Raw genomic sequence first — 26,271 nt, 5'->3', positions numbered from 1 at the left:
AATTCAGGCATGCAGGCCCAGTTTCCTGGAAGATGGGGGGAAGGGATGGGAGTGGAGCCCTGTAGCCCTAGAAACTTCCAATTCCTAGTCTTCTCACCAGAAGGCACATGTTCCTTCTTGCTTCTTTTCCAATTATGCCCATGTGACAGGAGCAGAAATCCATAATCTCCCCCCTCCCACACATGGCATTTCCCAGGGTCCTCCTCTTCCCAGGGCCATCTCTGGAGGCAAACTGTTCCTTCCACCCTCCGCTGTAATTTTCACCCCCGCCCCCATCCTGTTCCCCTCTCCCCACACCAACCACCATCAAGCCCAGTTAACTAAACTCCCTTGCCTGGCAAGGCAATCCGGGCCACCCCAAGGTGGCACAGTCAGTCCATCTGGAGGACAAACACCACGTGCTGGGCCACGCTGAGCAGAAGACCAGAGCCCAGGAGAAACGGTGTCTTGTGGCCCGAGCTGCCCACGCCCCGGGAGGAAAGGCTGTCAGACAGCGAGGCGTTGACCGGCCCCTCAGTGGTATTGGCCGCCTCCGCCACCGGGGCCCTCGGGGCCAGTAGCTTGGAGAGGAGGCTGCTGAACCTGCTCACTGTGGTGGCTGCTGGCTCTGGGGACGGACCTGGACTGGACGCGGTGAAGTTCAGCTCCTCGGGGTCCACACAGAGGCCGTCGGCGGAACGCCCAAAGGCCACCTGGCGGAGGTCCAGGCCGGCCACGGAGCCCGGGGAGGCGCACGGCACGTCGGCGGCGCGCCCAAAGCTCTCCATCCAGTCCCGCAGCCACTCCAGGCGACAGTCGCAGCGCCACGGGTTGCGGAAGAGGAAGAGGCGGCCCAGGAAGAAGCCGGGCTGGAAGGCTGCCCAGGCGAGCACGGTGAGATGGTTGCCGTTGAGATGCAGGGCCAGGAGGCCCGAGAGGTTCTGGAAGGCGCCCTCTTCCACGAAGGCGATGCGGTTGCGGTCCAAGTAGAGCAGCTCGAGCTCAGCCAGCTCGGCGAACCAGGCGTGCGCCACGCGGCCCAGCGCGTTGCCGCCCAGGTTGAGCGTGCGCAGGCGGCGGAGGCCGAGGAAGGCGTCGGCCGGCAGCGCGGCCAGCAGGTTGTCGTTGAGCAGCAGATGCTCCAGGGCGCCGCAGTCGCGGAAGGCGCCGCCGTGCACGGCGCGGACGCGGTTGGCCTGCAGGCTGAGCGACCGCAGGCGACGCAGACCCAGCAGCGAGCTGGAGGCCACGGCCTCGATGCGGCTGCGCTCCAGGTACGCATGCGTCAAGTTGGCTAGGCCGCGCAGAGCGCCAGGCACGCGGCGGAACAGGTTGTCGAAGGCGGCGAGCTCGCGCAGGGCGGGCAGCTCGGCCAGGAGGCGCTCGGGCACGCTGAAGAGGCGGCAGGCGGCCAGGTCAAGGCGCCGCAGGCGGCCGAGTGCGGCGAAGGTGCGCGCATGCAGGTAGCGCAGATCGCCGTTGTGCGCCAGGCGCAGCTCGGCCAGACGCGGCAGGCCCTTGAAGGCGCCAGGCGTGATGAAGGACAGGTTGTTGTGGCGCAGCGACAGGCGGCGCAGCGACGGCAGCGTGCCGAAGGCCCGCTCGCCCAGGAAGCGCAGGCCATTGCGGTCCAGGTCGATGGAGGCCGCCTCGCACGGGAACTCGGCCGGCACCCGCAAGAGGCCCGCGCGGTCGCAGCGCACCGAGCAGCCGCGCTCCACGCTGCTGCAGACGCAGGCGGCCGGGCAGGCACTCGCGCAGGCGTCCTCGGCGGCCCGGGCGCTGGGCAGGCCGAGGACCACCGCTGGCGGGGGCGGGGACGGGGGAGAGGGGAGGGAGGAGAAAAGACAAAAAAGGAACAACTGTCAGCCACAGGATCGCCCCAGGTCCAATCCTACCCGTAAGCGTGGTAGGATGCGGCCATCCACCAAGTTCTCAAACGTCCCGCAGAGCCCTGTCCTCCAAAGGGCCTCGTTCCGCCTCCCAGACCTTACTCAGGTTTCCCCACCCATCACGCCCTTCGCCTTTGCTCTCAAGTTCTGTTCATCAGCAAAACTCAGCTGGAATCCAGGCACCTGACCCAATCCTAAATCCCGCTTCCCACCACCTGTATCATGGCTTGTGCTCTCCTAGACCGCGACCTACAGGGCCTGTTGTCTGCATGCATAGAGGGACCTGGAGGGCATCACTGTGGCCTACGCTCTAGCCTTGTGCTGCCTAGTACCTAGCCCCCATGCACATGGGGCTGTTGAGCATTTGAAATGTGAGTAGCCTGAACTGAGGTGTGCTCGCAGTGTAAAATACACACCAGATCCCAAGGACTTAGTACCAAAAAAAGGTAAACTATCTCATCAATAATTTTTATATTGCTTACATGTTGAAACGATATTTTAGATATATTGGGTTAGCGAAAATATTAAAATCAACGTCGATAGTTTCTTTTCACCTTTTTTATTGGGCTGCTTAGAGAATTTAAACATGTGTGGCTTGCATTATATTTCTATTGGTGCTGCTCTATTCCCTCCCACCGTAAGAATTCAATTTTTGAGGGCTTCCCTGGTGGTGCAGTGGTTAAGAATCCACCTGCCAATGCAAGAGACACGGGTACGAGCCCTGGTCCGGGAAGATCCCACATGCTGTGCAGCAACTAAGCCTGTGCGCCACAACTACTGAGCCTGTGTGCCACAACTGCTGAGCCTGTGTGCCACAACTGCTGAAGCCTGCGCACCCTAGACCCCGTGGTCTGCAACAAGAGAAGCCACCGCAATGAGAAGCCTGCGCATCGCAACAAAGAGTAGCCCCGGCTCATCACAACTAGAGAAAGCCCGCGCGCAGCAACGAAGGCCCAGCACAGCCAAAAATAAATTAATTAAATAAATTTTTTAAAAAAATAATAATTCAATTTTTGAAAACCCCCACTGAGCAAATTAAGCCTCATTAAGAAGGGAGAATTAGGAAACAGGTTGGGAATGAAAGTAAAGCCTATCAATCTTTTTTTTTTCTTTAACAGTCACTATAATTAAGCCATAAGGACAGCATACTAAATAAACTATCGATGACCTTCTTACACATCTCAGAAATTACTTGTGGACACTGTGTGGTTAATTCCATTCACCAGTCTTCACTCTCTAGAGCCTTTTTTCCATCCTCAGGGGAAGGACTGGTGCTTATAAATTAATTTTGTTCTGAGCATTTGAATGGAGGATCAGATAAAGCCTTCCAAAGCCCTCCAGGTGGCTTGCCACCTGCAGGAAAGCAGAATGGCATGGCCTGCTTCTGTATGGTAGCCAGAAGTCCCAAGCCCCATCTTCAGTTCCATTGGAAAAGGCAGGATGGAAGAGGCACAAGTTTTATTTTCTGGCCAGGAGCAGCTGGCAGGTGGAATGTGCTCCGTCTGAAATTCCTGCAGAGGCGCAAAGGTACCCAGATGTAAAACCTGACCACTGCTATTTATAATTTCTACCTGTCCTCGACAGTACTCCCAAATTCCAGCAAACACCCTGGCTACCGTGCAGTCCCTCCCACTGTGTACACGTTATGCTGCCTTGCCTATCCAAGCCCTGGTGGGAACCTGAAGGTGTGGCCCCACGAGGAGTGTGTATCAATAGACATGCTCGCTGCTGCCTCTGTAGGTTTGCTCAGCTTCCAATGTCTTTTCAGTACATCTGTTATGGACACTCATGTTTTTCTCAGTTTCTAGGAAGGGGATTCAGCCCTTTCAGACTTGGCTGGAGAACACTCAGCCCTTTGAGGAACCCTTCAGTTGTAAACTGTAGCTAGTTCAAAATTCTGATATTCCAGAGACTTAGCTTTTCCCTCTCCCTAAGAACTGTGAACTAGACACCAAGCTTCCAGCAAGGTTCTTGGACCCTGTGCTGGGCGTGGCTGTAAACGGGGCAGCTGCTGGGCGGGACAGACAGACACCCTGTTAGAGCGACAGGGCCAAGAATGTAACCTTAACTCCAGGCATCAGCTGGACAGAGGCAGAACCTTATTCTATTAACTCTTCCAACTGGGTCAAGCAGAGGCTTCAGATTTCCTTACAAATAATCCTTCATTCTACTCTCTTCTCCTTTCTAATTAAGGGAAGTGCACTCTCAACCATATGACTCATGTTTCTGCTCCACAATAGCTAATATTGTTCCAGGCACACTGTATGGCTCAGTAAGTATTTGCAGAATTAAATAGAATTGAAGTCTTCCTCTGTAACAATCCCTGCTGGGGGATGTCATTTATTTTTAAAATTTTGTTAAGGAATTCGTGGGATTATGACAGACAGCATACAACCAATTTGCTTGCATAACGCAAGAGATCAAAGTTTGGGCTCTTCGGCTGCCAGTTTTTTTTTTTTTAATACATGCAAGAGGGGTGGGGGTGAAGCTTTTTATTGTATATCTTTTTACCTTGTACATTTTGAGCCATGTGAATGTATTACCTATTTCACAAAATAGATTAAAGTGGGTTTTTTTTTAACTTTAAACACTCAAGATGTCACTATTAGAGACCTATTTTCAGCCTCTGAAACTCTGAGAGCCATTAGGAACAATAACTAATTTACTGGACTATTCAGTGAAATTTAAATTAAATCAAGTAAATTCTCAGAACAGACAACCAAACTCCAGTATTGGTTTACCCAATATGAAGACTAAGTATATGCCTAGTGAGCCAGAAAAACAGGGCACCAAAGCAAAATTTTTATTTATTTATTTATGCCTGTGTTGGGTCTTTGTTGCTGTGCACGGGCTTCTCATTGCGGTGGCTTCTCATTGCGGAGCACGGGCTCTAGGCGCGCGGGCTTCAGTAGTTGTGGCACGCAGGCTCTAGAGCAGAGGCTCAGTAGTTATGGCACACTGGCTTAGTTGCTCCGCAGCACGTGGGATCTTCCCGGACCAGGGCTCGAACCCGTGACCCCTGCATTGGCAGGCGGATTCTTAACCACTGCGCCACCAGGAAAGTCCCCAAAACAAAATTTAAAAAAATAATAACATAGGGACTTCCCTGACGGTCCAGTGATTAAGACTCTGCACTTCCACTGCAGGGGGCGCGAGTTCAATCCCTGGTCGGTGAACTAAGATCCCCCATGCTATGAGGTGCCGCCAATTAATTAATTAATTAAATTAAAGAATAATAACATATTTGGGTGAGTTCTGCTTGCAATAATGGCAGAGTAGCTTGATCAGACTAACATTTCTGCTGATTGCTAGTGTCAACTCTGGAAAGATATTTTTAAAAAATCATTTGAACACAACACTGTGAATCAACTGTACTTAAATTTTTTAAAAAATCACTTGAAGGCACTGGAGAGAAACCTAAACAGGCCACCAGAGTAGATACGACCCTTAAATGAAAAGAAGCAAACTAAGTGAGAGGCACATTTAACAGGCTTTTCCTCTCAGGGCATTTTCAAGTCCACACTGCACATGGGCAGTAGAGCTCAAGCAGAAAGCAAGAGTCTTACTGGGCTGAGAAATTAGAGGTCAGAGTGTATAGCAGCAACAGTGGCTGGAAATTGAGGAGGGAAACCATAGGAAAGAGGGAGCCACAAAATTTGCACACAAGCTCTGCTTAGATCCTTGTTTGAGTCCTAAAGTGCATGTATATGGAGTGAGTCCAAGAAGCCAAGAACAGAACTCCAAAAGAACTAAACAGAGATTTCAGCAATTTCCCAGTAATGGAAAGCAGATTAAGAGTTCAGAGTCCACCTAGTTAGAAGCTCTTATAAAATACCTCGACCTTTCCATTGAAACCCCGGAGGGCCACACCTCAGGAATAAAGACCATTTCCCAGGGCAAAGGGTAAAACGGAACTAGGCCTTCCCTAACAAAGACTGAAACCAAGCTTCCCCTGTATCAAGGGGATCTGCCAGTAGTTTAGCTGAAGGCCAGAAGGAAATTCAACACTCTTCAAAGGAAGATAAGAGGATCTAGAGTTTCTATAACCACAATATCTGCTATACAATCAAATAATAGTAGATATGTGAAGAAGCAGCAAAACACGACATTGCTCAAGAGGAAAACAAATAGTTAACAGGAGTAGACACAGTGACAGCCCAGATGTTAGAATTACAAAACAAGGATTTATTATAATTATGTTTAGGAATTTATAGGAAAAGATGGATATAATGCATGAGGACATGGGGAATGTGAATTTTAGAAGTATGGGTCGATTAAAAAAAAAGGTATGGAAACTGTGAATATGAACCAAGTAGAAATCTTAGTACTGAAATAATACCATATCTGAAATTTTTTTAAAAAATCATTGAATAAGAAAAACAGCAGACTAGACACAACGGAATAAATATTCACGAATTTGAAAGAAGTCAATAGAAATTACCCAAAATGAAGCTCAGGGAGAAAAAAGATTGGAAAAAATATGATCAGAGCTTCAATAACCTATAGGACAATATCAACCAATTAGACACATGCATGTATTTGGAGCCCCAGAGGAGAAAAGAGACTATGGCAAAAAAATAATTGAAGACAATTTCCAAAATTTGATTAAAAACACAAAGCTCAGCAAACCCCAACTAATATCACACATGCGCACACACACACGTATTATCTAGGCACATCACAGTCAAACTGCTGAAAACTAAAGTAGAAAGAAAATTCTTTAAGGCATCCAAAGAAAAAAGACACATTACATAGAGTAAACGTCAATTAAAAAGTGATGACTGGGGCTTCCCTGGTGGCGCAGTGGTTGAGAGTCCGCCTGCCGATGCAGGGGACACGGGTTCGTGCCCCGGTCCGGGAAGATCCCACATGCCGCGGAGCGGCTGGGCCCGCGAGCCATGGCCTCTGAGCCTGTGCGTCCGGAGCCTGTGCTCCGCAACGGGAGAGGCCACAACAGTGAGAGGCCCGCGTACCGCAAAAAAAAAAAAAAAAAGTGATGACTGATTTCGTACCAGAAACAGTGGAGGGCATAAGACAATAGAATTATGTCTTATAAGCTGCTGAAACAAAAGCAAAATCTGGCAACCCAGAATTCTATATCCAATGGAAATATCTTCAGAAATGAAGTACAGTAGAGATGCTTTCAGGTTAACAAAATCTGAGAAAATGCATCTCCACCCGATCTTCTGCACAACAAGAGATGAAGACATTGTTTAGCTTGAAGGAAAATGACACTAGATGAAAGTCAGATCTACAGGAAGGAATGAAGAGCAATGGAAATGGCAAATATGCCACTAAATATAAAAGACCTTAATTACTTAACAGACAAGTGACTGTTGAAAGCAAAAATAATAATGTGTTGTGGAATTTATAACATATGTAAATGAAAAATATGACAATAGCATAAAGAATGAGAAGAAGGGTAAACTAAATTGTACTCATAAGGATCTCGTGTTACACATGAAACTGTATAAGACTAATTCAAAGTAGACCACGATACAGACTTGATGTAAGGGATATGCACCACCAGCATAACTGCGTGGGCCACAGAAACCATGCCGCAAGCCCATCTGGGTGCTGACTGCCTCTTGATGCTTTTAAGAATGGGCATTGCAGCGGTGGTGTGGATCTTGTCAATTAAGTGAAGAATGGGGAAGCAAAGGCTTTTCCCCAAACCTTTAAGGTGGGTTTTTGTTTGGGGTGGGTTCCCCCCACCCCAGATTTTTACTTTTAAATCTTAAATGATATACTGCAGGCCTCAGGCATGACAGACAATGAGCAGGTGAAGAACCAATGGGAAAGTGTTCAAAAACTCCTGTGTTAGCTAACAGGCTTCTGAATGTATCGCTCTGGTCCACAGAGAAGGCTGGGAAAGGTAGCAAGGAGATGCTGCATCAGCTACTGCAGCCTTCAAACAAAGTTGGTGTCTCTTTGGACTTTAAAATTGTTCCTATGTAGCTTATTTTATTTTTGTTTAATCAAATACACAAGAGGGTTTTTCCATGGGGGAAAAAAAGTAGACCATGATAAATTAAAGATGCATATTGCAATCCCTAGAAAATAAAAAAGAATCTCAACCCCTACCTCACAGCATACACAAAAACTCATTTTAGATGGACCAAAGACCTAAATGTAAAAGCTAAAACTATAAAGCTTCTTGAAGATAACACAGGAGAATATCTTTGTGACCTAGCAGTAGGCAAAGATTTCTTAGGGGAAAAAAAAAGCATTACCATAAAGGAAAAAAGTAATAAATTAGATTCATCAAAATTTTAAAGTTCTCATCTTTGAAAGACACTTGAGAGAATGAAAAAACAAGCCACAGACTGTGAGAAAATATCTGTGTATTTTCTCTGTATATATCTCATAAATGACTTGTATTCAAAATGTATAAAGAACTCTCAAAACTCAATAATAAGAAAACAGGCAACAAATTATAAATAATTTTTTTAAAAAATTATAAATAATTTATTAAATAATAATATTCAAATAATATAATTTTATAAATAAACTTATTTGATAATATTATTAAATAATAAACTATAAATAAATAAATCACCCAATTAATAAATGGGCAAAATATTAGAAGAAACACTTTACCAAAAAAGATATACAGGAGACAAACACATGAAAAGATGGTCAACATTATTAGTTGTTAGGGAAATGCAAATTAAAATAGTCACCTATTAGAATGACTAAAATTAGAAAGACTGACCACACCAAGTGTTGGAGAGCATATAGAATAACTGGAACTCTCTTACACTGCTGGTAGGAATGTCAAATGGTGCAACCATGTTGGAAACAATGTGGCAGTTTCTTTAAAAGTTAATCATACGCCTGCCTTATGATTGACCCATTCTACTTGTAGGGAAATAAAAGCACACGTCCATACAAAAGGCTTGGGCATGAATGTTCACAGCAGCTTTATTCAGAATAACCCAAAACTGGAAATAACACCAACACCCATCAAGAGTTCAATGGGGGGACTTCCCTGGTGGCACAGTGGTTAACAATCTGCCTGCCAATGCAGAAGACACAGGTTCAATCCATGGTCCGGGAAGATCCCACATGCCGTGGAGCAACTAAGCCCGTGAGCCACAACTACTGAGCCTGCACTCTAGAGCCCGTGAGCCACAACTACTGAAGCCCGAACGCCTAGAGCCCGTGCTCCACAACAAGAGAAGCCACCGCAATGAGAAGCCCGCGCACCGCAACGAAGAGTAGCCCCCGCTCGCCGCAACTAGAGAAAGCCCGCGCACAGCAACAAAGACCCAACACAGCCATAAATAAATAAATAAATAAATGTATAAATAAATAAATAAAAAGGAGATGGATCTATTTGTATAACATGGAAAGACTTCTAAGATATATTTTTTTAAAAAAGAGTTGAATGGGTAAACAAATTATGATATATGCATACAATGGAATACTACTCAGTGATAAAAAGGAATGGATTATTGATACATATAACATGGATGACTCTCAAGATAATTCTGCTGAATGAAAGAAGCCAGACAAAAAAGAGCACATACTGTATGATTCCATTTACAAAAAATTCTAGAAACTGCAAATTAGTCTATAGTAACAGAAAGATCAGTGGTTGCCTGGGGATGGATGGGGGGGGCAGGGAGGGGCAGAAGGGAAGGATTATAAAGGGGCATGAACTTTGGGGGTGATGGATGTGGGATATGTTCATTATCTCAATTGTGCTGATGGTTTCATGAGGGAACACTTTAAATATGCTTAATTTGTTATATGCCAATTATATCTCAATAAAGCTATTTTTTTAAAAAGATACCATTTGTGTGTGTGCCTGTATGTGTGTATGACTTGTATACAGAATATAAAAACTACTCCTACAAATGAAGAATAATGAAAAGACAAACTAAATAAAAATGAGCAGAAGACCTGAACACTTTACAAAAGAAAATATTAAGTAGCCATTAAGCACAAGAGAAGGTGCTTTACATAATTAGCCATTTGGGAAGTGCAAATTAAAACTACAGTGAGATTTCCCTACACACTCACTAGAATGGCTGACAACCCTACATACTGGTGAGGATATAGAACAACGGGATTCTCTTACATTGTTGATGTGAGTGGAAAATAGTTCAATAACTTGGGGAAACTTTGACAGTATCTATTAAAGCTAAACATATGACTATGATTCAGCAATTCCATTCCTAGGTATTTACCCAAGAGAAATGAAAAAAAAATGTCCACATGAAGACTGTACAAGAAAGTTCACTGTGGCTTATTCAGAATAGACCAAAACAGGAAATTACTCAACAGCAGAGAAATAAATTACAATATAGCCATACAGTAGAATACCACTCAGCAATAAAAAGGAACAAACTATTGACACAACAAAAACATTACAGTGAGCAAAAGAGAGCTGACACATGAGTACATACTATACGATTACATGTACATGCAGTCCCAGAACAGAGCTGCTGGAAGTGGCTCTGGGAGCTCAACAGAACGTGGCCTGCAGACGTATTCCACCCCCAAAGACAGCCAATATGCACAGGGCAGAGTTTGGGAAGTATGGTACCATATGTTGTCCAGGTGATATAAGCATGTCTAATGCTATTCAAATTAACCACAGTTTATGGGTTTCTTTTGCTCTTATAACAACCAACTTTTAATAAGTATTTGCTCGGGCCAAAGCTTGCTCTATATATTATTCCGTTTAATGACAACCCTGCAATGTAAGTATTCTTCTCTTCTACTCACAAAAAGAGGAAACTCAGGTTCAGGGTGGTTAAACACCATCAACCTTTGATTTCTGTCTTTCCACTGTACTGTACTATCCCCCACCCCCCAACCCTAGCCTTTCTGAGCTTCTGTTTCTTTAACTGTGAACTGAAGAGCCTGCACTTCCTGACCTTGGAGGGCCCTTCTGGCTCTCATTTTCCACAGTTGGACAGCAGCTGTTGCCAAGCACCACGTCTAAGAAAAAATACCCCACTCAAAACCCCATATTTCTCTGCAGCCTCCTCCAAGCCACAGCTGTTTGGACTGCAGGTGAACATTTTTGGGTTTTTTTTTGCGGTACGCGGGCCTCTCACTGTTGTGGCCTCTCCCGTTGCGGAGCGCAGGCTCCGGACGCGCAGGCCCAGCGGCCATAGCTCACGGGCCCAGCCGCTCCGCGGCATGTGGGATCTTCCCGGACCGGGGCACGAACGCGTGTCCCCTGCATCGGCAGGCAGACTCTCAACCACTGCGCCACCAGAGAAGCCCAGGTGAACCTTTGACCTAAGCAGAGCCAATCAGATTCATTCCTTCCCTGTGAACATGGAACAGGCAGCGAGATCATGTGAGCACCAACTGCTATATAGCATTGGGGCTGGGGTTTGTACCAAAGCCATGTACAGGTCAAAGTCATCAGGGAGTGGGAGCCAAAGGCAAGGTAAGGAAACTGGTGTGCAGAGAGAGGAGTAGATTGGCCATGAGAATCACAGAAAAGGAGATAAGGGACAGTGGAAAGCTCCCTTTAGTTCCCATAAGGCCCTGCTATAGCTATTTCTGTGACATTTCCCTGCTTCCATTTCAGAAACCCACTCAAAACATCTGGGCAGACCAGTGGATTTCTGTTCCTTGCAACCAAACCACCTCTGCTTGTAGTGGACATTTGATGCCTTTTCCGGCTACCCAGCTCCTTTTAAGTAGTGTTCATACATTTAGGGAATTTCCTACATTGTAAGTCCTGCCTCCTCAACACAGAAGCCAGAAACTCTCTTTTCTCAACTTCCCTTGCAGTTAGGGCCCAGGCATGTGACCTAGCTTTGCCTATCAGAAGTAGGCGTCAGGCAGAAACCATTTTCTGGCCAGGATGGTGGCAGAGGGCATCTGGCTTCCAGGCTCCCATGGTGGAATTTCAGGCACCCAGCACCCAGCAGGATGCCTGTGAACGGTCAGGTGTGTCCGCCAGTGGTGGTGGCCATGGGGTCTTTGCTGGAACTGCCCCACTACCTGATTTAGGCATTGCTCCAGGCAGTGGACCTCCAACCAGGAAGCCTGGGAACACCTAGCACCCCTGAATAAACCCTTTCTCGTCTTCAGTGACCTGGAGCGGGTTCTATGGCTTTGCAGTGAGATTCCTGAGCAACGTCCTAAGTAAGACAGGTTCCCGTAATCCCTTGGGTACCATCTCCTCCTTCCGGCCCCTCCCCCTTTCCCTGAGAACCTCATGAACTCCTCACCTTGAAAGAGAAAACGACTCAAATTCGAGACCAGGCAGCACCCCCTCAACCAAAAGGAAGCTCTTTGCCATTCATTGGCAGGAAATATAGAAAATGGAATCAAAAATTGTTTAGGCCATCCCCAATTTTTCCAAATTCAAATGAAAAGCGGCCTCTCCTGGAATCAGAAGGGATCATTCCAAAGACAAATCTCTTTGGCTGTCCAGAGCTGAGTTCCGTGGGAATCCCTTGGCCAAAAAAACATTTACCAATTAAAATAAAGATCCCAGGTTGTGAGAAGAGAAAGTCAAACTCATTGGCAGTTCCTTAGCAATTTATTTTCTCCCATCAGAATTTTTGGGAAGGCTCCATGTGGAAATCTGAAAAGGCTTCAGTGCTTTTATTCCCAGCCTGAGGTAGGGAGGGGAAGATGAGAAATTCAGCAGGATGGGCCTCAGCTCAGCCTGCCTCTGTCATAGCTCCAGGATTCACATGTGGGGCATTCCAGAGCATTTGGTCTGGAAACACTCCTCCTGAGGGTGCAGCCTCTCACGTTAAATCTCTCGTAAACTCTGATGACACTGCCTTTTCCCCCCTGCTCTCTCATACTGCTTTTTTTGTTGTTTTTTTTTTTCTTTTGTTTCTCAGTTTCCTCATCTGTAATAGGTGGACAATTATGAGGAACAAATGACTTGTAATACTTGAAACAGCTGTGAAAGCATTGGGCCAAGCTAACAGCAGATTCCATGAGCCACTGTTGTCACAAGATTAAATCTCACCAAGGGACCAGTACTTCAAGGACCATGTGAATATCTGCCCCAGAGTGGAAAGCAAAATACCAGATGTCAGAATACTGAAGTTATTACTACAAGTAAACTACAAAGGAAGAATCTAGAATGGTTCTCTACCTGGGCTGCACATTAGAATCACCTAAGGAGCTTTTAACCAACTCACAACTCACCAGACAGATTACATCAGAATCTTCAGGTGTGGAAGCAGGCATCGGTACTCTAAAAAGTTCCACAGGGAATTCCAATATATAGCCCAAGTCAAAAACCAAGGGTCGGGCTTCCCTGGTGGTGCAGTGGTTAAGAATCCGCCTGCCAACGCAGGGGACACAGGTTCAAGCCCTGCTCCCGGAATGATTCAGAGCAACTAAGCCCATGCGCCACAACTACTGAGCCTGAACTCTAGAGCCCATGAGCCACAGCTACTGAGCCCCTGTGCCACAACTACTGAGGCCTGCGTGCCTAGAGCCCGTGCTCCACAACAAGAGAAGCCACTGCAATGAGAAGCCTGCGCCCCAAAACAAAGAGTAGCCCCCGCTCACCGCAACTAGAGAAAGCCTGTGCGCAGCAATGAAGACCCAACACAGCCAAAAATAAAAGAAATAAAAAAAGAAAATCCAATCCCCCCCAAAAAAAACAGGCGTCTAGGTGGACCAACTTTACAAAGATGGGATTCGTCTGTGTGGTATCAAACACTACAGGGTGTAACATAGTTATTGCATGCCCCAGCAATTCCACTCCTAGGCGAAAGTGGGTGTTCTAACAAATACTTGTACGCAAGCGTCCATAAGGCACTATTCACAATAGCCCAAAGATGGAAGCAACAAATGTTCAACAACAGGTAAATGGATAAACAAAACATGGTCTAGCTACACGGTGGAATATTAATCTGCCGTAAAAAGGAATGAAGTACTGACACATGCTACAACGTGGCTGAACCTCAAAAACATTATGCTAGGGGAAAGCAGCCAGACACACAAGGCCACATGTGATTCCACTTATATGATGTATCCAGAATAGGCAAATCATGGAGAAAGAAAGTGGATTAGTGGTTGCCTGGGGCTGACGGAAAGAATAGAGTAGTGACTGCTTAATAGGTACCGGGTTTCCTTTTGGGATGTGAAAATGTCTTGGAACGAGATAGAGGGGATCTATGCACAACATTGTGAATATACTAAATGCCACCGAATTGTACGCTTTAAACTGGTTAATGGTTAATCTTTTGTTATGTGAATTTTACTTCAAACAACAACAAAAAAGGTACAAGGTGTCCCTGAATTGGGGCAAATACCAGAAATGGGTCCCTGCCTTTGTATTCTGGTCCAGTATACTGGCCAGCCCCCGAGCTGCAGGGAGGCAGGCGGCGATGGCCGGGCTCGGATGCCCGCACAATGATGTCTTTTTTTTAATTATATTTTTTTTGGAATGATGTCTTAATGCAGACCAGCTGAGGGATTTCTCCGTAGGTCCACAGCGTTTCCAGTATATGCTTTTGCCCCTTGAGGTTTGCTAGGAAAAGAGTTACTCATGGAGTTTCCAACCACAGGCTGAGTTTGAAGTGTTTCTTCATCCTCATTGTTTTCAAAGAACTTGTGCCTCACGAAGCCAAAATAGCAAGGGAAAATGTGGTCCATTTTCTGATTTCAGCAAAATCTCTTCAGCCACTTTGGCTCTACAAGTCATTCCCCTCCCACCCTCGGTAAATGCTATCCCAATTACTCCTCAGACCAAGCCCCAGTGCTGGATTTTCAGAACCAAATGGGCTAAGGGAAGCAGAAATGCAGTGAGGGAGACCATTCCATGGCCTCTCATCTCACAGTGATCCCAGAACTTGCTTCTCACATCATGCAGGTATCTTCTGTGACAGAAAAGAAAGGCTCATGGATTCACACTGCAGCTTTGCTGGCCAATGTGAATCATGGTGGCGGGGGTGGAGAAATCAGTTGGTCTTCAGAGGGGTGGTCTGCTGACGGCCTCGCAGGCCCTGTGGATCTCGAGGTGGAGAGCTGTCCCATCTGAGGAGGAGAACACTAGGCCCCAGAAAGTCCTCCAGGTCTAAATACAACTGCTCCAAACTGGAAACAACTTAAGTGCTCAACGATAGAGTAATGGATAAACAAACCAGTACACCCAGGCAAGGGAAAACTACTTGGCAATCAAAAGGAAGGAGCGACTTATCTATGTAATGACGTTGATGAAACTCACCCACATACTGCCCAGCTCTCCACAGTGCCTGGCTCTCAATAACGAGGGATTTGTTCTCTTTGGGGTGCAGCTGCTCTCTCCCTACAACCTTCCTTTTTTTCTTTAAAGTCAAGTTGATTCAGGTATAATTTACTTACGATAAAACATATCCATTTTAAGTGTACGTAGTTCAGAAAGTATAACAAACATATACACCCACATAACCCCCACCCCAATCACAATTTAGAATATTCCTACTACCCAGAAAGTTTCCTCAGGCACCTTTTTTTTTTTTTTTTTTGCGGTACGTGGGCCTCTCACTGTTGTGGCCTCTCCCGTTGCGGAGCACAGGCTCCGGACGCGCAGGCTCAGCGGCCATGGCTCACGGGCCCAGCCGCTCCACGGCACGTGGGATCTTCCCGGACCGGGGCACGAACCCGTGTCCCCTGCATCGGCAGGCGGACTCTCAACCACTGCGCCACCAGGGAAGCCCTCTCAGGCCCCTTTGACAGCAGTCCCCTCCCCATCCTCTGCTCCAGGAAACAGTTTCCGAAGTATAGTCTTGCCTGTTCTAGAACTTCATGTAAATGAAATAAAACGGTTTTTTCAGTCAACATTGTGTTTGTGAGATTCATCAATGTTGCTCCGAAGATCAGTTGATTCCTTATTATTGCTGAGCAGTGTTCCGTCGTATGGCTGTACCGCCATTTGCGTATTCAGTCACCTGCTGATGGACATTTGGATTGCTTCCAGTTTTCACCTATTGTGACTAAAGCTGACTAAAGTGACTAAAGTCACCTATAGTGACTAAGGACTTGGGCGCAAGTCTTTTTGTGGACATGTGTTTTCATTTCCCATTTATCTAGGAGTGGGATTGCTGGCTCATATGGTAAATATATGTTGACCGACTCAAGAAACTGCTAAACAGTTCTCCACGGGGGCCGTGCCGTTTTGCATTCCCACCAGCTGGGGAGTCCCAGTCGCTTCACATCCTCACCAACAACTGCTATGGTCTTTTTGACTAGCCATCCTAGTGGGTGTGAGGTGGCATCTCATTGTGCTTTGGATTTGCATTCCTCCAATGACTACTGATGTGGAGCATCTTTTCATATGCTTATTAGCATTTTGCATATCTTCCTTGATGAAACAGCTATTCAAAAATGTTTGCCAATTTTTAAAAATTGGGTTGTCTTATGATTGGATTTGAAGAGTTTTATATATATATATATATTTTTTTTAATGCAAGACCTTTATCAAGTATTGTCATGGTTCTAATCTGGACAGCTTCACCCATTCAACAAGCAAACCCTCATTAAGAACTTACAGTAAAAAAAAAAAAAAGAACTTACAGTAAGACTCTAGAGACAGGAGGCAAATAAGCCCCAAACCCTGGCCCTCATTAAAGACTCATGGTTTAGAGCAAGCCGAGGGTGAAGACCCCTGTAAAGCAAGACAAGGAAGTGGGATATTGTGGACAGCAGGAAGACCCTGAAGGGGTTGCCATGGGGGAGGGGGGAGAGGAGAGGCATTTCCAGGAGACTCTCCTGTGGAGAATTTCTGTTTCAGTTTTGCCCTAGATTTACCCTGCTACGAGCCACCTCTGATTCCACCATGATCTTGTTTTGTCAGGCTGATTCAGTCATTTTTCTCTAGCTGGGGTGGTAGAGTCCTATCCCTGCCTGCTTCTCGGGAACACGTTGTCTGCAATCCTTGTGACTTGTAGTCAGAGTAATATTGTCTGTGCTGCTGAGTGCATTTTAAATGAAAGCGCCAGGGGATGTGGAGATGGTCATTAATTTTAAGTGCATCTATTGTTAGCAAATGATGTCACCGCTCAGCTCTCCAATTTGTCACAAGAAGCCTGTCTGTATTTCGGGTCTCTGCAGCAGGGACAGTTCCTGTTTGGCAGCATGCAGGCTATGAATACTGTCTGCTTTCTGTGAGGAACGGGACAGCTTTGGGTACAGAATTAAAATAATGTTGGCTCTTCGAAGCAAACATTCTGTCCCAATGAGTCAATCAAACTTCATATCCTTTCTAGGTAGGAGAAATGGCAAGGAGCTGACTGTTTGTAATTATATAAATGTCAACCTCTATCCTTTGGAGACTCCTGCAGCTAGGAAGTCATGTCCTATTTATCCATACTGTTCCCTGAGCCTTGTTCCAATTTTTTTTTGCTCATTTACTTATTGAGCCGGCCATTAAAGAATGTAAGTTTCTCAAGGACAAAGGGTATGCAATTATCTCTCTCATGATATCCCTAGAGTGTACTGAAGGTACAGTGTGTACCTGTTGATTCCTTGAATACAGCAAGTTCTACTTTTTGAAAAGGTGGAATTAAAGAATAAGAAAATTCTATTACTACCATTCTTAGACTTATCTGGTAACATTTTCTCTGCCAGCATGGCATAGAGAGGTCTATTATGTGGGTCGTTATAACCTCAAATAATTATACATTCACCTGAGGGTCAGAAGAACAGAGTCTGTGTAAATTGCTTACTGCAGAACTTAACAAGGGATTTTTCCTTGGGCTATCTCTGTTGGGTTGGAACACCTGGAGCTGTAGAGGTGTGGAAAAAAATTGGGGATGAGTCTTCTTGTTATATGAAAACCCATATAACAATAGGACCAAAAAACTTGGAAAAAATTCCTAAACGTCCATAGTTACATAATTCCAACATGATATTTTTCATGTCGTCTTCCTCCTTTAGGAAGATGATTTCTTTAAGGGATTTTTTTTTTACATCTTTATTGGAGTATAATTGCTTTACAATGGTGTGTTAGTTTCTGCTTTATAACAAAGTGAATCAGTTATACATATACATATGTTCCCGTATCTCTTGAGCTTAAAATAATGTGATTAGAAAACCACTATAGTTTTTGGTAATTACATCAATGAATTCATATCTGAAATTAGAATAAGAAAACCACCAAGAGTTTATTTCATATATTTGGCTCGGGAGTTTTGTTTTTAAAACAAACAAAAACACCACCCCGCCGCCCCGACCTGCTGTTTTCTTTAACTCTCTGTACCCTCCCCCATGATCGCACATTCAGTGAAACCTAATCAGAAGTATTGGTGTCCAGGTACAGCTTTCATGGAAGCCACCTGAAGCCCACACTTCTTGGGTAGAAGCCCTGTGGTTTCCACGCATGTTCTAGCATCTTCTACTGACTTCCCAACCCCCACACCCACTGGCAGGTGTCTGCTAGGGGACGGAAGGAGGGGGCCTCGGAACTCACCATGCAGCAGCAGGAACAGCATCCCGCAGCTTTTCACGCACCTGGTGGCTTAAAACCACCCAGCTGTGGAATCCCTACCTAAGGGGAGAGAGCACAGGTCACCGGGTGCCCAGGAGGGGTCCCTTGACAACCAGGTCACTCAGGCCCCTCTCTATACCTCCACTTCCTCCTGAATGCCCTGCCTTTCCCCCTTCTTCTCTGCACGCATTTCTCCCCATCACCTTGGTGCTGGGTTAAGAAAAACCAGTGACAACAGCCAATCAGATGCTCCCCCCAAACTGACAGCTTGGATGTGTTTGGAAACCCTTCGTCAGCAGCAACTCACACGGACTCACTGACAACCCAGCAAGGAAATGGACAGAGAGGAAACCTCTGCAGAGAAGCATTAGTGAATAGTCCCCAAATGTTGCTTACCATCCTGGGGCTCTGCCTGATAGCGCTCCTCCTCCAAGGTGCCCTTCGGCTCCCCCAGCCCATCCATCTCCCAAGTCAAGCAGCCACAGATGCTAAAAATGATTCGACAGAGAAGGAAAGTGGGGGCAGGGAGGACGGTGAGCCGGGGCAGAGGAGAAATAGTTGCTTATGCAGGTTTGAGTGTGCCTATTTTTCTTTCTCCAGATTTAATGGCAGGAAAATCCTGTATCAGATGAGGATTAACAGAGATGAGAGAACGTGTCTGCCTTTCGAATCACCAAAGCCAGTGACAGATTTTGCTGACACACCAATCAGCTTTATCCCCAGGCCTCAGCTTCTCCATCTGCCTGGCCCCTTTCTCTCCTTAAACCTTCCGCAGACCCCGCCTCCTGCCCTGACCCCAGCCCCAAGCAATTTGCAGCCAGAAATTGGCTTCCTGCCAAATAGCATTATCTGCATTTTCAACAAGGACATGTCATATCACTCGGAGAGGTGGGGAAGGGACAGAACAGCTTAAAATGATGATGTTTTCCCGAAATGCAGGCTGCCGCTTTCCTTTCTCTGTGGAGTGGTTGAAGGCGGATGATCCAAAAACAGACTGGAGATGGCTTTTCACTATCGCGAGGCTCAGAGTCCCGGCTTTGGGGTCAAGGCCATGCTTGCCACCCCGTAAGGCAGCAGGTCCGTGGGCCATTTTCAGAAGCTGGCTGAGATTTCTCAAACCCATCAGGACTCAGAGTGTGGCCTCAGACCAGCAGCAGCATCTGGGAGCTGGTTAGGAATGGGGATGTCTCAGCACCCCTACCCCAACCCGAGACCCCTGGAATCAGCATCTGCATTTTAACAAGACTCCTATGCTCCCTGAAGTGGAAAGCCCTGGTTTAGGGGAGTGATGAAGGGGGTCTGCTCAAGGTGGTGGCAGCAGTTCGGCTGCCCTCACATTCTTCTGGGCCCAGCAGATCCACCGGGCCTGGCTGTAGGGTCTGGCCCTCAGCTCTGCTTGAGCAAGCTCCCAGGTATCCATGGCAACCTGCTACATCCTGGCTGTCACGGCCTCAGTGTGCCGGTGCTGATGGGCCAGGAGTCCCATCCCACAAAGAGGTCTCGGGGTGTGAAGCTAAGCATCTGAGGCTGCTGTGCCCTGGGGAATTTTTGTTTTCTTCCATTTGGGTCTTGAAAGCCAAAATACGGCTGAACTTGTCATAACCTCTGCTGGGAAGGAAGCCATCCTGGGGATGGGGTGCGGATGTGGGCGAAGGGAGCCCCCCAAATGAAGTCCCCAGGGGTGGGCTCGCCCTGCCCAGGTGAGAACGGTAGGCAGCTCTCTACCCTTGTGACCGCTCGTGTTGGGGGCAGCCTTGCAGCCTTCATTCCAAACCTTGGCCCCATGAAGCCTCTGCAGCAGGCCACAGACTGAAACGTGGCTGTGAGAGCAGCCTGTCGGCACCTACAACCCTGGGCTGTGCTTACTGGGTCCACCTTGCCTTCAGTCTTCTGCAGGCTAGTGGGCCTGGGGCTCTAAACCAAGGCTCTCCCTCAGGAAGACCGCCTCCGCCTGCGAAATCAGACATTTCTCCCGAGTGGGAAGTAAGCAGCAATGAGAAGCCTGTCGGGGGAAAGACGAAGGGCCCATTCACTGGGCCAGCTAGTCACACTGACAGCAACTGGGGAACAAGCAGCCTCGTCATCAAAACCTAGTTCCCAAGGGGAAAAAAAGCAAGGAGGGAGGGGTTGTCACAGGAAGTGCAATTGACTGTCATGCCCCCAAGGAGAAACTTCAGACTGGACCCTGTTATCCAGAGAGCAAGACAGCAGGCCCCCAGCCACTCGGGGGCTGCCGGGGCAGTTAGCACCAGTGCTGGCTCTCTGTCTCCATGTAGCTGGTGGCTGATTAGATGGGCAGGAAAAGGGAGGAGGGGTAAGCTAAGTGAGCCCGTGATAGAGAGGCAGCCCAGGACGCCAGGCTTTGCCTTTGCAGGTGGCCTTCTAGAAAAGCTTCCATCAGCAGTGTGGGGGGCGGGGAGGGAGGGACCCCTAGTGTTTCTTTGTAATTCCTGCTGCACTGGTTTGGAGGCAGCAAGCAGGGACTCAGCACGGGGCCTCTAATGATAGGAAAAGACAAAATTCCTCCTCGGGTTCAGGGGTTCAGACTTCGGCGGCCTCCGATGGGCACCCTCAGGAAGGATTTGGATACTAAACCAGATTCTTTGCATTCCTCTGCTCCCGACTCCTGCTGGCACACATGTACACACACACCACAGGGAAACATGACCATTCCGCAGGGCCAGCGCTCGAGGGCATGTTCAGCCTGGCACCGAGTTAAACAAAGCAAAGTGCCCTGTTTCCATTTGATACGAGGCAGGAGGATGAGGTAAACTCCAGCAGAGCCTGGGAAGGAAGTCAGCGATCGCGTCATTCCACGCTTTTATTTACTGATGACGAAGCCCCGGCCCAGCTGCAACATGAAATGTACTTATGCTTAGTTCAGATTCCCCCAGAGGCAGGTCCTGGGACAATGATACGAATGGAAGTACTTGATTTGTGAAGCAATTGCGGAAGCACCAGCAGGAGAGCGAGGAAGGTAGAAATCAATGGTGTTATCAAACAAGTTGGTGCTGTGACCAAGCGGAGCCTAATCCCTTGGCAAGCTCTTCGAGACAGAGCACACGTCTCAGAATTCTCTCTCCTGCAGGGCAGGGAGCTGGGGCACTTATCCACCAACTCCCGCCCTTGGTAGAGGCTGCTCCAGAGGAGATGAGGGGTCGTTCCTTCTCCAGCAGCCTCTGGCTGGCAGGCAAAATGAGGCCAACGCACCAATTCCTAAAGAAAACTTCTTTCCAGGCTCATCTCTTACAGCAAATCAGGGCGGCTGGGGGAGTAGCTAAGCTTCCCCAACTTGGAATTGGTAAGGAAATGCTGATTACCAAGGAGGCATGGTGCGGGGAGGGGTGTCGGGACTCTTGCCCTATGCAGAGTTGCCCTGGGATGGGCTGCAGGGTCTCATCCTGCTCTGATGGGTGGGGCTGCCCCTCAGGGGCTGCACAGCTGGCGGCTGCACCCTACGTGGTACGGCGATATTCCGAGGACACAGATTTGCCTCCAGCCTTTCTACACCATGGTCACAATTCACAGACATTCCGACTCTGGATGGCTGATCCTCAAGGCCTTTGCTCCTTTCTTTCCCCACTTTTCCACCTGCTGAAACCCCAACCTTCCCGCAGGCTTAGCCCAAGTACTACCTCCTCTAAGAAATGAGCCCCTCTTGGCATCCTCCCTCCTCGCCCACAGGCATCAGCCCTGCCCTTTGGAGTGTCTAGATGGTCCAGGGCTGTGCTTGGTCCAAGTCTGCACCCCCATAACGCCTGGCAGGTACCACCCTCAGACTGGGCAAGATGGAGGACGAGCAGTCAAAGTGCCAAGGAGATGTCCACCGGATTCTGGGTACCTGGGACTGTTCCTGGCGAATTCGAGATTCTTTCTTTGTCACCGAAAGAATTCGGAGACGAAGTGATAGGTAAAAAGTGGATTTATTTAGACAGTAACACGCTCCACAGATAGAGCGTGGGCCATCTCAGAAGGCGAGAGAGCCTTGAAATATGGGGTGGTTCGTTTTTATGGGCTGGGTAATTTCATAGGCCAATAAGTGGGAGGATTATTCCAACTATTGGGGGGAAGGGGCGGAGATTTCCAGGAATTGGGCCACCGCACCTCAGGACTCCCTGCCCAACAGATTCTGAACCCGCTTTTCTTAGTCCATCCTCCAAGGGTAGACTGTACCACCACTGTGCACACTGGAGAAGTGGCCCCTTAAAGGGCATCTGTTTGCACTTGAGGACGTGTGTGGGAAAGGGCCCTTGTGGTGTGGGATGGACGCAGGCAGGGAAGAGGGAAGCCACGCCACAGCCCTTGAGCTGGGGCCACTCTCTGTGCCACCACATTCCTGCTCAGAACGCTGGGGAATACAAGAATTCCAAACTTGAACCTGGCCTTCCAGATTGTTATTCATGGAGGTATATGTGTCAAGGTAGAAGGGTAGAACACATTTTACTTAAGAGTTTGTTGGCCTGATTTATAACTTTTAAATATTTAGACATATGGTATGTGGTCCTCTGTGTGTACTCTTGTCCCAGGTCCCACAAACATCAGGGCTGAGCCTATGTTTGGCATTCAGGCAGTAGTGCACAAATGTTTGCTAACGAAGCCCACGTGAGAATTGGTGGGCAGAGGTTGGGGGGGGACTATGGAAGGAGGACTGGGGCACATGACAGCCTTGGCCCCCAGCGCCACCTTCTTCTCTGACTTACTCGGTGGTCTCAGGACAGATACCCTCACTTCCCATGCCTTACAGTACTTGAAACTATTCCATAATCTAGTCCAGACCATCATTCTTCAAGTCGGGAAACTGAGGCCCACAAAGGTTAAGTGACCAGCTCCCCAGGGTGACAGTTGAGTGGAAGTGAAGCTAGGACCCAGTCCTCCTGTCTCCCAGTCCCTGGGTTATTCCGAGACCCTAGTAAGACAGGGACACAATCTCTCCGCATCCCCGTGGCCACTCCCGCTGCCGGCAGTAGAAGGGGAAAGGGGGAAGGGGAGGGGAGTCACTCCCCTTCTTGCCAGGCACCCCTAAACTACCTTGGCTGAACCCATTCTGTGGCTACAGCATCTAACTCCTTTGTTCTCTATGAGCAAACCATCCTACTTCCTTTCACTTCCAACCTTCCAATAGAAAACCAGCTCCGACGGGTCTGGTTAGATCTGCCTGGGCTCAGGGGCCTCATTTCTGGAATTGGGGGGAGGGGAAGGGAGGGGCAGAGAAAACTGTGCCTTCATTCCGCGGACTCCCCGTGAAGTGACGTCGCCCCAACTGCAGGCCCAGACACAGTCGGGGTGCGGGCTCGCACCCCCTTGCATCCTCCCCGGGGCGCAGGACGCACCACAGCGCTAATGGAGGGGCAAGTAGGCAGCGAGTCAGCGGTCTGGACATTTCGGCCCAGCCCCTCCTTCCATCCCTCCCTCCCCGGGCTTCGGAGAACTAGTTCAGCTCGCTAACCCCGGTTAGCAACTACTCGTGACACAGTGGTTTCTTTCCCCTTGAGGTCACGTCCCTGTGAAGCCTCTACAGCTCCTGCCCGCATCCGCCGGCCCAGCCCCAACCCCTCCGGGGGCGAAGAGGCGGAGCCGCTGGGCGCTAAGCCCCACCCCCGCCAAGCCCCACCCCACCAGGCGCGGCCGCCAGAGGGCGCTGAGGCTCCGGAGCCGGGCCAGGGCGGCTCCCAGCCCTCAACCCCCGCCCGGCCCCTCCTTCGCGGGCCACTCTCACCAGCTCGGCGGGGCGGGACGGAGGCCCGGGAAAGTCCCAGGGTGCATCTGTGCCTGAAACGTTAGTCACGTACCTGGAGCCGCAGAATATCCGGCTGGAAGGGATGCCAGGGCGAGGGCCTGACTTGTCAAAGGTCACACCCTGGGGAAGGTGTCCCAGAGCCTTGCCCTCCTGACCCGGCCACGTAGCTCCGATTGTGGCTGATAACTCTGTTTGCTCATCTGTAAATGAAGAGCTGGCTCAGGGTCCCTTCCTGGCGTATCACTCAACAAACGCTGCCCATTGCCCAAAGGTACACCTCCTTGGAGTCTCTTTTGAAATCATCGCTCTTTACAATGCATCAAAAGTAGGTGTCTTCATTTCCAAGTAAAAGGAACCAGAGCTCCTTGAAGAAAAGTCTGTTTCCAGGTCTGGGGCAGGCAAAGTACAACGTGATCCTGGAACGTCTTATTATTTCAGAAGATAAGCCATCAAAGATATTTGAGTAGAAGGAACGTTGAGTGGTTCCACTGGCCAAAGATGGACCAATAAGAATATTGACTGTAAAATGAAATAAATATCTTTGTTAAATCCATGAGTTTATAATGATATTTGAAAAACTCCTCAGTAGACTTTTGAGGTTACTAGGGTGTTATTCTGAAAGGTGATAACTACAGGGAAAGAATCAAACATTTATCTTGCCTTTCCTTTATGGGTTGTATTTCAGGGTAACCAAATACACTAGCTGATAAGGGAAAGTTTTTCTTTATAAAAGAATCACACATAATAAATGCAGAAGTGATAGAATGAGGAAATCACTGTATTGCAATGAAATCATGCATCCTACGGATCGTTCTTAAACATACCCCCCAGGTGGCACAACCAGACATTAGGTACCTCTTGATCTGACATAATAGAAAGCACAGAGCACTACCATTGAAGTGTTTGCGGCAGGGGAAAAAAAAAAAAAAAAAAAAGAACCTGAAGCTAATCAAGCCTCCAGATCTAGCTACCATTTAAAGAAATGTGAAGGATGGAGAAATATGTTAAAAGACTCCAAAGATACAATAAGCTAAATACACACTGTGGAAAGTTCTACAGGGCAAATGATCCAGTTTTCCCAACAAATGAATGGAATGGGGGACGAAGGGGAAGAAGGAAGACCTGTTAAGTAAAAGAGACTAAAGAGGGAGTCACTGGGAGTTCCCTGGTGGCTTAATGGTTAGGATTCCGGTCTTTCACTGCCTTGGCCTGGGTTCAATCCCTGGTGGGGGAACTGAGATCCTGCTAAGCCACGTGGCACGGCCAAAAAAAAAAGAGAGATAGTATTCAATGCAATTTTCAGACAATTTTGAAACCATCAGTAGAAACTAAATACAGATTGATTATTAGATAATATTAAAGAATTGGTTTTCTGTTGGGTGTGATAATGGTATTATGGTTCTATTTTTTAAATTCTATGCATTAGGAAAAATACAGAAGTAATTATGGTGAAATATGATATCTGGGATTTGCTTTGAAATACTCCCACAAAACAAGGGGCAGGGAGAATTGAAACAAAAATAGCAGAAAGTTGATAAATGTGGAAACTGGGTGATGAATACATGGGGGTGCCTCTACTTTTGTGTGTGTTTGAAAGTTTTTCATAATAGCTTTTTAAAAGTATGCTCCTCATTTGGCCCCTTTCAGATACATAGCTAAATATATTTGGTGGGAAGAAAATTTTATATTTTTCTCTGCATTTCCTTCCATGCATTCCTATCAACTTTCCTATATTTCCTTCATTGAAAATGAAAACAACCTATAAAAAGTGGAATAATTGGCAATCGTGCTTTCCTTTTCTGATCTAGAACATTTTCATACATAACCCAGAACTCAAAATGGTTAAACTACAGAGGAAACTGAGAATCAGAACTTCTGAGCTGTATAGTCCCTTTGATTTGTTTTGGTTTTCTTGTTTTTTGTTTGTTTAGATAACTTTAGGAAGTGGCTTATAATAAGTAATAATTTCTCATGAACCCTAAAGTGTTCTGTTTTGGCTCAGGTGTCTAGCGTGTCAAGATGGGAACCAATTTGTGCTTCTCATTTAAAGCTTGTGATGTCAGTTCTTGGTCAAGCAGAGGAGAAAGATTGAGCTCAGTGCTGAGCTGTGAGGAGGCAGCTTTATTCTACCTCCAAACAGGACCCTTCTTTGTGTTTCACTTTCCTCTTTTGTAAAATGGAGCTGTTTTACTTCTTCCTAGTAGAGTTATAAGGGCTAATTAAAGCCTGTGGAAGCACTTTTAAAG

General features: G+C 47.4%; 1 protein-coding gene across 2 annotated transcripts in view; it reads right to left on the bottom strand.

Annotated features, from left to right (window-relative positions):
* Nucleotides 1-244: 244 nt before the first annotated feature.
* Nucleotides 245-26,271, bottom strand: part of NYX (nyctalopin) — a 72,314-nt gene continuing 46,287 nt past the window's right edge. Inside the window, exons 2-4 of one of the 2 annotated variants that reach the window (XM_004281363.3) lie at nucleotides 24,078-24,544; nucleotides 18,271-18,348; nucleotides 245-1,783 (exon numbers count right to left, since the gene is read on the bottom strand). In XM_004281363.3, coding sequence (XP_004281411.1) covers nucleotides 372-1,783; nucleotides 18,271-18,292 — 1,434 coding nt within the window. In that variant the 5' untranslated portion in view covers nucleotides 18,293-18,348; nucleotides 24,078-24,544 and the 3' untranslated portion in view covers nucleotides 245-371. The remainder of the gene's footprint in view (nucleotides 1,784-18,270; nucleotides 18,349-24,077; nucleotides 24,545-26,271) is intronic. The other variant, XR_007474840.1, reaches the window with a different exon arrangement.

This window comes from Orcinus orca, chromosome X (assembly GCF_937001465.1).
Source record: "Orcinus orca chromosome X, mOrcOrc1.1, whole genome shotgun sequence".
NCBI lineage: Eukaryota > Metazoa > Chordata > Mammalia > Artiodactyla > Delphinidae > Orcinus > Orcinus orca.
The sequence above is the reverse complement of the archived record's forward strand: the minus strand, read 5'-3'. Positions and strand labels throughout refer to the sequence as shown.